This window comes from Homalodisca vitripennis, chromosome 5 (assembly GCF_021130785.1).
Source record: "Homalodisca vitripennis isolate AUS2020 chromosome 5, UT_GWSS_2.1, whole genome shotgun sequence".
In the NCBI taxonomy this organism is placed as follows: Eukaryota; Metazoa; Arthropoda; class Insecta; order Hemiptera; family Cicadellidae; genus Homalodisca; species Homalodisca vitripennis.
The window spans coordinates 23,409,246-23,422,342 of NC_060211.1; the positions used below are offsets into that span (position 1 = coordinate 23,409,246).

The 13,097-nt window shown below is 36.8% G+C and overlaps 2 protein-coding genes across 2 annotated transcripts; both read right to left on the reverse strand.

Annotated features, from left to right (window-relative positions):
- Positions 1–10,066: 10,066 nt before the first annotated feature.
- On the reverse strand, positions 10,067–11,908 carry LOC124363380. The gene has a single exon (XM_046818631.1). It carries the CDS (start codon positions 11,906–11,908, stop codon positions 10,067–10,069), a length of 1,842 nt encoding a protein of 613 aa, XP_046674587.1.
- Positions 11,909–11,916: 8 nt separating this feature from the next.
- LOC124363381 (protein PELPK1-like) lies at positions 11,917–13,092 on the reverse strand. Its single transcript, XM_046818632.1, has one exon. The coding sequence runs from the start codon at positions 13,090–13,092 to the stop codon at positions 11,917–11,919; it is 1,176 nt and encodes a 391-aa protein (XP_046674588.1).
- Between the last annotated feature and the right edge of the window lie 5 nt (positions 13,093–13,097).

Here is a 13,097-nt window from a genome sequence, read left to right on the forward strand (position 1 = left end):
ATTTATGATGGAAATCAGTTTCTTAAACGACGGCGGTTTGCTCTAGAATAGTAGGTTTCTCTCCACTTAACATAGGCTTCAGTCCCTGCTTTGAAGTGTCTGAAGTCTCTAATTATATCCTGAGAGCTGCTAATCTTAAATCTATCGCAGATTCGCTGGATCTCACATTCTCCGTAGGTGATGGATAAGTCTTTTGGCCAATACATGGGGTGGATCACTTTGATGTCATTCATGAATTTTGGTGTGTAGTGTTCAGCCGCATTTGAAGATGATGATAGCAACCTTGAAGTCAAGTTGTTAGCGAGGCTCCGATAGAACTGTTTTTCTGGAATAACTGGGTATCTTGGATCTTACACAAAGTTTAAACATCTTGAAACATCAAATCGTCAATAGCAATTTTAGCTTCCACTGAACGTCTACCCATGTTTTCAACTCGGTTTTCAAACACTTTGATTAACAGTGTTACATCACTGTGGGCTTGGATAAGGTTGAGGCTTGAGGTTGATTTTTGAAGCTGTAAGGACAAATCCGATAAAACTCTTCTAGAGCATCGAACATCAATGCCAGGTTGTGTACAAAAAGTTGTAGAAGATAATGTACTACAAAGCCCTTTGTAAGTTGAACGTTGCTTCGAGTCCCTTTGTTTGTCTTCAGGACGCTTCAATGAAATGATTGTACAAAGCTTTAAAATCTGTCCAAACTGCTTTCACCGCCATTAAGCTGGAGGCTACCCAACGAGTATCTAAAACACGGCCGATTTTCAACATTTGCTCCTCTAGTCCTTTAGCAACTTCTGCCAACTCCCTGCTGTTTTTCGGTGAACAACTAAACATGTTTCTAATTTTATCCATGAATATCTTAAAATGATTGATTCCAGCTACTTCTTCTTATGGAATCGTGCACGGCAAGCTCTAAACGATGGTTCAAACAATGCCAAATGAACAAGTTGGGGAACGTTTCAGTAAGCTGTATAGCAAGGCCAGATTTCTTGCCTAGTAGCACTGAAGCACCATCACAAGTTAGAGCAATCATATGGTCTTTCATGAATTCAAAGCTTAGACCTAATGCTTGTAACTGATTTAAAAGTTCTTGTAATATACCAGCTGATGTTGTGCTATTTAGCTCAAAAAGTGTTAAGAACACTGTCATAGGGTTTTTGCATTCCCTTTTAGAACAGTTCTGATATAAACCACCAAAGCATTTTTGTTTGAAACTGAAGTGGCTTCATCCAAAAGCAGGGAAAATTTAGATTCTGACTTGATTAGGCCATTTATCAAGTCTGATTTCATTTCATCAGAAATATGATGAATTATATTGGAGCAAGCAAACATTTGAATGTAGGATTCGCCCCATATCTAAGCCATTCATTATTTGAAGATCAAATTTCAGTTTCAAACTCAAAAAAATGGCCCTATTTAGTTTAGCTTGCTTATAAGCCGTGCGGAAAATGCGCTCAGTTACAATCTGCTGCTCTTTATGCATAGAAGCAACAGCTTTTTTCATTGTATCTTTTCTTAGCTTCAATGAGTATTTTTTCAGCTAAAGAATGAGCTCGAGACCCACGGTGTAAAAATATCTTTTTCCTAAGAGAGGATTGCTGGTCTTTTTTATTGTTTCCATAAGCGGGTAACAGGTTCCTAAAACCCCACTCTTCGCTAATCTTTAGGCCCTTCGTTTTCTCTGCACCTAGAGTACTCACACTACGGCAAACGTTGCAACTAGTTCTCTGTTCACAATTAACCATGGATTTTTAGCTTTTAAATTCAACAATTTGTTCTTCAGACCAACAAACTGGCTGTTCACCCCCTATTAACAAAATCATTATTTTCATTACTAACCTTAGCTTCGTCTGCATCAGATCCCAAACCCACCAACCTGGATACTATTTTGACCGACGAGGAAGTCGAAGGGGAATGGTAATCGCAATTATCCTCATTGATCCCGATTGCGTCTTCTTTTTTATCTTGATCAACAATTGAAGTTGTAGTCAATGCTTCCGAACTGCAGTTCTCATTATTCGCATAACCTTTTTGTTTCTTAGGGTTAGGTTGAAAGAAATCAAACAATTTTTCTGGTAGTCATAGTCAATTAGGAAACTATTTAGCTGCACCAGCACTAATAAGCATAAACACGAACACAATCAACGACCTGCACCTCAAAAACGAACTTAAGCGTGATGGGATGCGATGCAACTTGTAACTTAAACGCGAAACACACCAAGGTCAAGTCAACTAGTCAACACACTTGTGATCACTGGGGCGGTGGCGCGGTGAAGGAATGGAGGGGGAAAGGAAGGGGGGTGGGGTGGGTATTGCTTTGTTATTGAGAGGCGCAGCCGCGCATGCGCGAACTAGGATGACTCGCCCGTCACCTTCCTCCTGCCTGATTCCGTGCAGACTCATCACAGCACAGTTCACAACTGCTTGTACGGGCGCTTACTATCTCTGCTTACGAGTCACTCGCAACAAAGCATAGCATAATATTGATCCTACCTACAATTTTTTTTTTAACTAAAACTTGTATCGTAGTTTTAAAAGCGTTCCCTTGCGTTCCGGCACTCTTGGGAGGTAAGGGAACGCCGTTCCCTTGCTTTCCCACTGAAATTAACCACTGGGTAGCACTTAACTGTAAAATTACGTAACAAAACCAAACAAATAGAATACATTTTTGTAATTATGTGATGTGGAAAAAACCTCTGTGTGCGCCCTTTCCCATTATAATAAGAAACCTCTCGGGGGTTAAACTTATTAGTTAATATAGATAGGTTTGGCATAACTGTGGCTAACCTGGGCAACCTAAAAACATTTTAGGCCTACCGTATTTATTTTTTACAACATTTATTAATTATAAATTGATGTGGCAACCTTGTAAAAAATATTTAGTTCTAGTAGGCCTATGTATTTTTCTTTAAGGGGCTGAAATCAAATTTATATGGTGACTGATGATGACAAAGGGGTTAAAAACCGTTTATTTGTTTTTAAGGAGATTCTTTTTATAATGAAAAAGGAAAAAAATAATACAATAAAACATTATTTTTAATTTGCAGAGGTCTTTGGATGTCCATGACACCATTAAAGACGACATATGATAATAATGTTATGGACATTGAAAGGCCTCGGCCAATTAAAAAAAATTTGTTGGATTGTTTTCTTTTCTTCTCACTGTGTTTAAAAAAAAATACCTGATGTCATTTCATTATAAGTCTTAAATAAACCTGCTACTTAGCTGTCAATACTTAACCTAACTTTATTTTTATTATGTCACAGTTTTTAAAAGTATGGACACTTATATAAATAAATAAAAACAAACAACTTTAATAAATGTATACAAAATTACATTACATTAAAACAGCAAATTAAGTTATATGTATGTCAGAAGCACAGGCAATGAATTAATTAATTTATTAAAACTTGGTTCTATTTAATAATAATGTACCTTAAATTATTATAAACTTTTAAGTACAATGTAATATGGATGTCATTGTTTTTGTTGAATGTGCAGTGAGTTATTTTAGACCATATCCTTGCCAGTCCACTATATGTCAAGTTTTTATTGTTAAACATATGTTAAACTTTAAAAAATGTTTCAGAGATTTTAAAGTTAAATTAAGGTTGGTCTCAATCAAATGTTTTGGGAAAACAATTAACACAAGTTATTTTTTTCAAGATGGTGAGGCACGGGAAGACGAGTTTCCAGGATCACTGGCTTTTGGACCCGGACTGCAAGAATTGGGTTAGAAGAGCTGCAGGAGACATCTATTCAGCTACATGCTTATTTTGTCCTGGGACGCTAATATCCGTATCTACAATGGGAAGACAAGCTCTTGTGAGTCATTCAAAGTCAAAAAAACATGTTTCAAAGGTCAATGCAGAGATGAAACAGCCCAACATCGGAGCTTATTTAAGAACTAAGGTAAGGGAATCTGAGTTAGCCACTACTTCAAAGTCATCAATGATTAATGCAAATGTGCCTACAACTTCAAAGTCATCAGTGAGTAATGAAGATGTGCCTACAACTTCAAAGTCATCAATGATTAATGAAAGTGGACCTGACTTACCTCAAGCTGAACAAGTTTCTCTTCCAAAGTCTTCAGTGCCAATGTTAGTTGATAAAAAAAACTCTATCATGAACAAAAGTTTGTTAAATGAAAAAGTTTCAAGGGCTGAAATAATATGGTGTTTGAACAGTGTTTTCAGTCATCGATCCAATAGGGCAACAGCCAAAGATATTCATATTTTAAGGCACATGTTTCCTGAAAATGAAGTTTTAAGTAAAATGAAACTTGAAAGGACCAAAGTTGGATATCTAGCAGTCTTTGGGCTTGCTCCATTTTTCAAAAATGAATTGTTAAAAGAACTAAATCAATCTAGCCACTTGGTTATAAGCTTTGATGAATCTTTAAATAAAATCAGCCAGAGCCAACAAATGGATTTAGTTGTAAGATTTTGGAGTGCAGCGAAAAACGAAGTTTGTACTCGATATCTAACATCAGATTTTTTAAAGAAGACTACTGCTGCAGATCTTTTGAGAGCATTTCTTGCTGCCTTGAACTGTGTTGAAATGAAAAAGCTCATTCAAGTTTCAATGGATGGTCCAAACGTAAATAAGAAGTTTCTCTTTGATCTTAGAGATTATCTTGAAACAGATTTGTCTCTAGAAACAAAAATGATAGATTTGGGCACCTGTGGATTGCATACCCTTCATTGTGCATTCAAGGCTGCAATGAATTCCACTGGTTGGAATATAGTTCCCTTTCTGCGTGCCCTTTATAACTTTTTCAAGTACCAGCCAGCTCGCCGTGGTAGTTTTATCAAACACACGGGTTCAACGAAATTTCCTCTAAAGTTTTGTGCTGTCAGGTGGCTGGAAAATGCAGATGTGGCAGAAAGAGCCATAAACATTCTACCTGACTTAAGGAAATATGTTCAATCTCTGGACCAGTTGAAGGCTAAACCCAATACCAGAAGTTTTTCTATCATAGAAGAGTGTCTTAACGACTTATTGGGTGCTCAGCTAGCTTTCTTTAAAACTCTGTCCTCTGATGTACAACCCCTTCTTACAGAGTTCCAAAGTAATTTGCCCCTTGTCCCTTTTCTGTACACTTCTCTAAGAAACTTAGTGATAAAAGAGATGGAACGGTTTGTTCTGCCAGAGAAAGTTTTCCTTCTATTAAAGTCTTCATGAAATCAGAAAATTTAATTCCACTTTCCAAGATAAACATTGGAATTGGAGCAAAATGTGAATTGGGGAAATTTCATGAAAAGATTAGTTTAAAAGAAGTGACTCTGTTTAAGGATGAATGCCGAAAAGCACTGAAATGCCTGTTGGAAAGATTATTGGATCGATCCCCACTTAGTTATGAAGCAACAAAATTTCTTACTTCGCTTGACCCCAACATAGCACACACTAAAGTGGGGCAGGTGAGGTTTGAAAGATTAATAATCCTTCTGACCCAGAACAATCTTATTAACACACGAACGGCAGAGATAGCTCAAGAAGAGTTTAAAACGTTGTCCTTGAACAAAGACGTCATCCAAGAGATGAAAAGTTTCAAGAGAGTTGAAGACGTAGAGGAAAGGAGTGGGTGCCAGAAAAAGGAACCCAGAAGACTGGACCATTTCTGGATTAGATTGGTCAGGAAATATTGCTCTAACTATCAGTCTATTGAGACTATTATAAAACTGGTTTTGATCCTCTCACATGGCAACGCTGAGGTAGAGCGAGGGTTTTCTATCAACAAAGAGTGTTTGATTGAAAATATGAAAGAAGACTCATTAGTAGCAGCCAGAACAATCTTCAATGCTGTAAGTGTGTATGGTGGGGTGGAGAAGGTGCCCATTTGCAAGAAGATTCTTCTTTCTGCCTCTAATTCGTACTCCATGTACAAAGAGCATTTTGTTAGAGGAAAAGAAGAAGACCACACAAGAGACTGCAGAAAAGGAAAGTAGGAAAACGAATCAAATCCTAGTACGCGAATTGGAACTAAAAAAAAGGAAAATTCTGGAAGTTGCCCAAAAGGAATGTGAAAGCATTGGTCAAGAAATTGAAAATTTGATCAAATAATTTACTAAAATCTGTTCCATGTATATATGTAAATATTATTTGTGTATTTCTATCAATAAAAAATTGTTCTTGATTTTTTTTAGTAAAACTGTTTCTTTACTATCCTGTGTATTTGAAGGGTTTTTCAGACTTAAAATAAAAAATCTAAATCATTTACCTATTTGGATATTAAAATGTATTTGTAACAAACTGTCACAATATAAACATTAAATTAAGCTTTGGTACTTTATCATAATTTTTTATAGGCCTGCAATGTTTTTTTACTATTTTTTTTAATAGTAACATTACACTAAAAAAAACAGTAGCAGTCGTGGGACTGCCGATAGAAGTGAAAACGGAACTATTAAGTTGAGAGTAATTAACAATACGTTATAGTAGCAGTACATCTGTAATTGTAAATGTGACGCGTTTTTAATTTTCCAATTTTAAAATCCACGAAAAAATATTATCAAATAACTAGAAATCTATTTTACCACGCTAGTAAGATAAATCTTATACCGTAATAATACTCATTTCATGATGAAGAGGTTAAATATTAAAAACATAATTAAAATGAATAATGCTAAATTTTAAATACAAATATTCGTACAAATATTAAAAATGTTTAAAAATATATTCGTTGTTTTCATTTATAAGTGAGTAAACACCGAGTGAACAACAGTGAGTTGAACACCGTTGTAAATAATACAGTTATTGCTACGGATAAAGTATATAATTGCAATAACAAATAAACCCACAATATTTTTAAAACTAATAAATTAGTTAAATTAACTTGGTTCTTTCGTAAAGGTATTTTTATTGCACAATAAACTAATTTATTGAGTTAATACGGTATCAGTGAGGCAATGCGCCAACTACAGTTCCGGCAGAAACGTTCACTCATCACTTCATACGCTACTACAGGCTAAACTAAACTTCCAATAAAAAAATGATAAATTACATAAAAAGATTCATCTATTTTCACACAACTTTCTCGCTGACAAATTTTGTCTGACCAAAAAATAAAAAAAATCCTCGCTTACTACTTTTTTCTTGTCATTGTAAACGCTATGTAAAATGTAAACAATAATCAAAATTATTTCGAAATTTTTTTAATATTTAAAAATGTAACCAATAGATTGCCAATATTAAGAGCTTTAATTTGACGCATCTTACAGAATTGTACGACATTGGCTTCACTTTTAAATCGCGAGAGGAAGCCGTAAAGGTCACTGATTTTCGCAGTCTGTTTTCATACTCCGCCGGGACAGTTTTAACACAGCGAGACTGACTTTTTCATGCAGGTTAGTAGTCCGCGGCCAAGTGTACGGTTAAAAAACACAGCGAGACTGACTTTTTCATGCAGGTTAGTATCATTAGCATGTCGGTGACGCGAACCGAGGATTTTACCCTCTACCAAAACGCTCAACGCGCCTAAAGAAGTTTTCACTTCAAAAATAATTTCAAACTAAAATGAAATGCCACATAAATAGCTTAGTATTGTTTAAATAATTAAATTAACATATTTTATAGATACGATTAACAGTTCAAAGTTTTTGAACTCATGGAAGTTCAATTATAAGTTACAACATATGAAAAAGCTCATTTACTATAGATTTTTCAACAACGAATTATAAAATGTTAAAAATGTATAAGGACATTAATAATTTAAACAGGGGACCCACTATCTTTGAGCATCGTCTAAAATAAAGGTATGTATTCCTTTAAACTGTTATTTAAAAATATCATGATGCTGTTATTAAGCCTTAAATATTTGATAAATCTTTATTTTTACATGGAAAGTGAACACTATTTCGTGACTTGATTTTGGCTTGTAAAGTTGTTAGTTACCGATAAAGAGCCAAAAGTAAACTGCGACAATAGCCTTGAATTTTATAATTTTGAGCCTTGAAAACCTTGAAATGTGCTTGAATTTTAGATTTGGCCATCACTGGACACCCTGTATGGCTATAATTAGGTGATATACAGAATCGTTTTAGCTCATTAACATTTTGCATGTGATTACGTAATGTAACAAATTTGTGAAACTTCCGAAGAATGAAGATTATGACATGACATTGTGATGGAACCTGTTTTGCAATGGATTAATCTAGATGGCCTCTATCAACATGTAGTGTTTGTACTCTAATGTTGATAGAAATCTCAGGAGTTCAAATCACCACAGAATGTTTATACTCTGTTAGCTTGGCTGCTTTACAAAATTAAACTTATTGGATTGCATCAATCTTTGTTGTTATTAATTAGCTGTTTTCAATTCACTTTGACACGACTTACCCTACCAACATATTTAAATATACTGTAGTTGTAAATATTTTCGCATTACTTTTTTTCAAATGGAACCTGTTTTAAAAAATTCCATCCAAGTCTTCCAATTTGCATTATGTCAAATAACCAAAAGGTTTTGTTTTAAAATCTGTTGATTACTAGTAAGGTTTAGTCTTCTCCTCTGGGTAGGATGGTATTCAAAGAAAAAGTAAGCTCTCAGTCTTCAACTATGTAGTAACAGTAACAACTGAAATGTACTGTCTGTCTGTGTCTGAAGAGATGAAACAATATCGGAAACAGCTTCACTAGCGGAGTATCTGCTTCTTTTCTCTACCAGGTTTACGCAAGGGAGCGATCATCATAGCACAAGAACCTGCCTATTGTGCCTTAGCAGGTTTAATGATGATAGGCAGCATAGTTTAATGAGGAATCACAAAAAGCAAAAGGCCTGTGAATTAGAAATAGAATGAGATTCATTTCTCGATGCAACAGATACTTTTTGTGAATCAACCTTTGTAAAAAATTTAATTGGGCTATTATTTATAGGAATGTTTATATAGTACTTTAAGATGGAAGTGGTTTCTATCCATTTAAATAATGATGTACATACATATATGCACACTTTGATATAGATAAGGATATTAAAGAACAAAGTTCGTGTCAGTCATACAGGTTATTCCAAAATCAAATGAAACCAAAATTTTACAGCAATAGTTTAATTCGAAAAATAAATTACAGATACATACCTACAGATTCTATAGTCTATTCTTAAGTGAATACATAGAATCACTAATGCTAATGGATGGCTGAAGTCTATGCTAATTGTAAAACTAAAATAACACATTGTTATGTAGTCAGGAACTAAATTGCATTTTTACGTCCTATAAATAAATATATAATTAATTTAAGATAGTATTTAATAATACAGTTACTGTTATAAGCTCAGGAAATTATTTGTAGAATAATAAGTTTTCCAGGAAACATTCAGCAACTTGTAGAGCTAATACTTTTCTTAAATACATATTAAGTTGTTTTTTTTTATTAACCTGCATAATGCAGTTTTACTACCAGTAATGCTAATGAGTAACTGTGCTCATATAATACCATGGTCTAAAAAACTGTGGTACACCTCCTTTATTCTTACGTTTAACACCTGTTGTGACTTTAATCCCTGTTCCACTTGGATTGATTGGGCGCCTAGGCCTGTGATAGATAAATGGACGTATTGGTTTATGCGTCACAAACTCCTTAACTGGAGGGGATCCTGTACTAGGAAAGTTAGGAGCTGGTACCCTTGTAGTGTAATGAGGCAGACCATGAAGATAGGGTGTTGAAGTCATACTAGTAGTTACCTCAGTTTGGTGGGTCTGTGGGGAATCAGGAATTACATCACTCGATGTTGGCCCAGGCAGAGTGTTATCAGTTAGGTTGCGTTCAGAAGGACTTTCTGTAGACTTTGGAAATAGTACATCTAGTATCTCATTTCCAGTGCTTGGTTGCTCAGGTTGTACACTATCTTTGTCTGGTTGTTGATCTGATGGTATATCTTGCACCTCATGTTTAGTGCTGGATTCAACAGGTAGTATATCTGTGCTTGGATACTGATCCGATGGTACATTTGGTATATTATGTTCAGTGCTTGGTTGTGCAGGTTCTACACTGCCTGAATCGGGATTTTGATTCGATGGTACATCTGGCATATTATTTCCAGTGCTTGGTTGTTCAGGCTGTACATTATTTATGTCTGGTTGTGGAACTGATGGTACATCTGGTATACTATGTTCTGTGGTTGTTTGTCCAGGTTGTACACTGCCTGTGTTGGTTTGTTGATCCGATGGTACATGTGGTATACTATGTTCTGTGGTTGTTTGTCCAGGTTGTACACTGCCTGTGTTGGTTTGTTGATCCGATGGTACATGTGGTATACTATGTTCTGTGGTTGTTTGTCCAGGTTGTACACTGCCTGTGGTTGTTTGTTGATCCGCTGGTACATGTGGTATACTATGTTCTGTGGTTGTTTCTCCAGGTTGTACAGTGCCTGTGTTGGTTTGCTGATCCGATGGTACGTGTGGTATACTATGTTCTGTGGTTGTTTCTCCAGGTTGTCTCCAGGTTGTACACTGCCTGTGGTTGTTTGTTGATCCAATGGTACGTGTGGTATACTATGTTCTGTGGTTGTTTCTCCAGGTTGTACAGTGCCTGTGTTGGTTTGCTGATCCGATGGTACGTGTGGTATACTATGTTCTGTGGTTGTTTCTCCAGGTTGTACACTGCCTGTGGTTGTTTGTTGATCCAATGGTACATGTGGTATACTATGTTCTGGGGTTGTTTCTCCAGGTTGTACACTGCCTGTGTTGGTTTGTTGATCCAATGGTACATGTGGTATACTATGTTCTGTGGTTGTTTCTCCAGGTTGTACACTGCCTGTGGTTGTTTGTTGATCCAATGGGTACATGTGGTATACTATGTTCTGTGGTTGTTTCTCCAGGTTGTACACTGCCTGTGTTGGTTTGTTGATCCGATGGTACATGTGGTATACTATGTTCTGTGGTTGTTTCTCCAGGTTGTACACTGCCTGTGGTTGTTTGTTGATCCAATGGTACATGTGGTATACTATGTTCTGGGGTTGTTTCTCCAGGTTGTACACTGCCTGTGTTGGTTTGTTGATCCGGTGGTATATGTGGTATACTATGTTCTGTGGTTGTTTCTCCAGGTTGTACACTGCCTGTGTTGGTTTGGTGATCCGATGGTACATGTGGTATACTATGTTCTGTGTTTGTTTGTCCAGGTTGTACAATGCCTGTAGTTGTTTGTTGATCCAGTGGTACGTGTGGTATACTATGTTCTGTGGTTGTTTCTCCAGGTTGTACACTGCCTGTGTTGGTTTGGTGATCCGATGGTACATGTGGTATACTATGTTCTGTGTTTGTTTGTCCAGGTTGTACACTGCCTGTGGTTGTTTGTTGATCCAATGGTACATGTGGTATACTATGTTCTGTGGTTGTTTCTCCAGGTTGTACACTGCCTGTGTTGGTTTGTTGATCCGGTGGTATATGTGGTATACTATGTTCTGTGGTTGTTTCTCCAGGTTGTACACTGCCTGTGTTGGTTTGGTGATCCGATGGTACATGTGGTATACTATGTTCTGTGTTTGTTTGTCCAGGTTGTACAATGCCTGTAGTTGTTTGTTGATCCAATGGTACGTGTGGTATACTATGTTCTGTGGTTGTTTCTCCAGGTTGTACACTGCCTGTGTTGGTTTGTTGATCCGATGGTACATGTGGTATACTATGTTCTGTGGTTGTTTCTCCAGGTTGTACACTGCCTGTGGTTGTTTGTTGATCCAATGGTACATGTGGTATACTATGTTCTGTGGTTGTTTCTCCAGGTTGTACACTGCCTGTGGTTGTTTGTTGATCCAATGGTACGTGTGGTATACTATGTTCTGTGGTTGTTTGTCCAGGTTGTACACTGCCTGTGGCTGTTTGTTGATCCAATGGTACATGTGGTATACTATGTTCTGTGGTTGTTTCTCCAGGTTGTACACTGCCTGTGGTTGTTTGTTGATCCAATGGTACATGTGGTATACTATGTTCTGTGGTTGTTTCTCCAGGTTGTACAGTGCCTGTGTTGGTTTGTTGATCCGATGATATATCTGTCATACTCATTTCCAGTGCTTGGTTGCTCAGGCTGTGCACTATTTTTGTCTGGTTTTTGATCTGATGTTACATTTGGCATTTCATGTTCAGTGCTATATTCTACAGGCAGAATATCCGTACTTGCGTGTTGATCCGATGGTACATCTGGCATCTCATGTTCAGTGAATGGCTGATCAGGCTGTGTACTATCTGTGTCTGGTTGTTGATCAAATGGTACATCTGGCATCTCATGTTCAGTACTAGGTTCTTCTGGCAGTATATCTGTGCTTGGGTATTGATCTGGTGGTACATTTGGTATATTATGTTCAGTGCTTGGTTGTCCAGGTTCTACACTATCTGAATCAGGATTTTGTTCCGATGGTACATCTGGCATCTCATTTCCAGTGCTTGGTTGTTCAGGCTGTACACTATTTATGTCTGGTTGTGGAACTGATGGTAAATCTTGCATCTCATTTTTAGTGCTCGATTCCACAGGCAGTATATCTGTGCTTGGGTACTGATCCGATGGTACATTTGGTATATTATGTTCAGTGCTTGGTTGTTCACTATCTTTATCTGGTTGTTGTTCTAAAGGTACATCTGGCATCTCATTTCCAGTGCTTGGTTGTTCAGGTTGTACACTATCTTCGTCTGGTTGTTGATCTGATGGTATATCTTGGATCTCATGTTTAGTGCTGGATTCCACAGGTAGTATATCTGTGCTTGGGTACTGATCCGATGGTAAATTTGGTATATTATGTTCAGTGCTTGGTTGCGCAAGTTCTACACTACCTGAATCGGGATTTGGATACGATGGTACATCTGGCATCTCATTTCCAGTGCTTGGTTGTTTAGGTTGTACACTATCTTTGTCTGGTTGTTGATCTGATGGTAAATCTTGCATCTCATGTTTAGTGCTAGATTCCACAGGCAGTACATCTGTGCTTGGGTACTGATCTGATGGTACATTTGGTATATTATGTTCAGTGCTTGGTTGTTCAGGTTCTACACTGCCTGAATCGGGTTTTTGATTCGATGGTACATCTGGCATCTCATTTCCAGTGCTTGGTTGTTCAGGTTGTACACTATCTGTGTCTGGTTGTTGATCTGATGGTAAATCTTGCATCTCAT

Excerpts from the sequence above, each read along its gene's own strand:
- LOC124363381 (XM_046818632.1), bottom strand. The coding sequence starts at position 13,092 with ATGCAAGATTTACCATCAGATCAACAACCAGACACAGATAGTGTACAA.
- LOC124363380 (XM_046818631.1), bottom strand. The coding sequence starts at position 11,908 with ATGTACCATTGGATCAACAAACAACCACAGGCAGTGTACAACCTGGAG.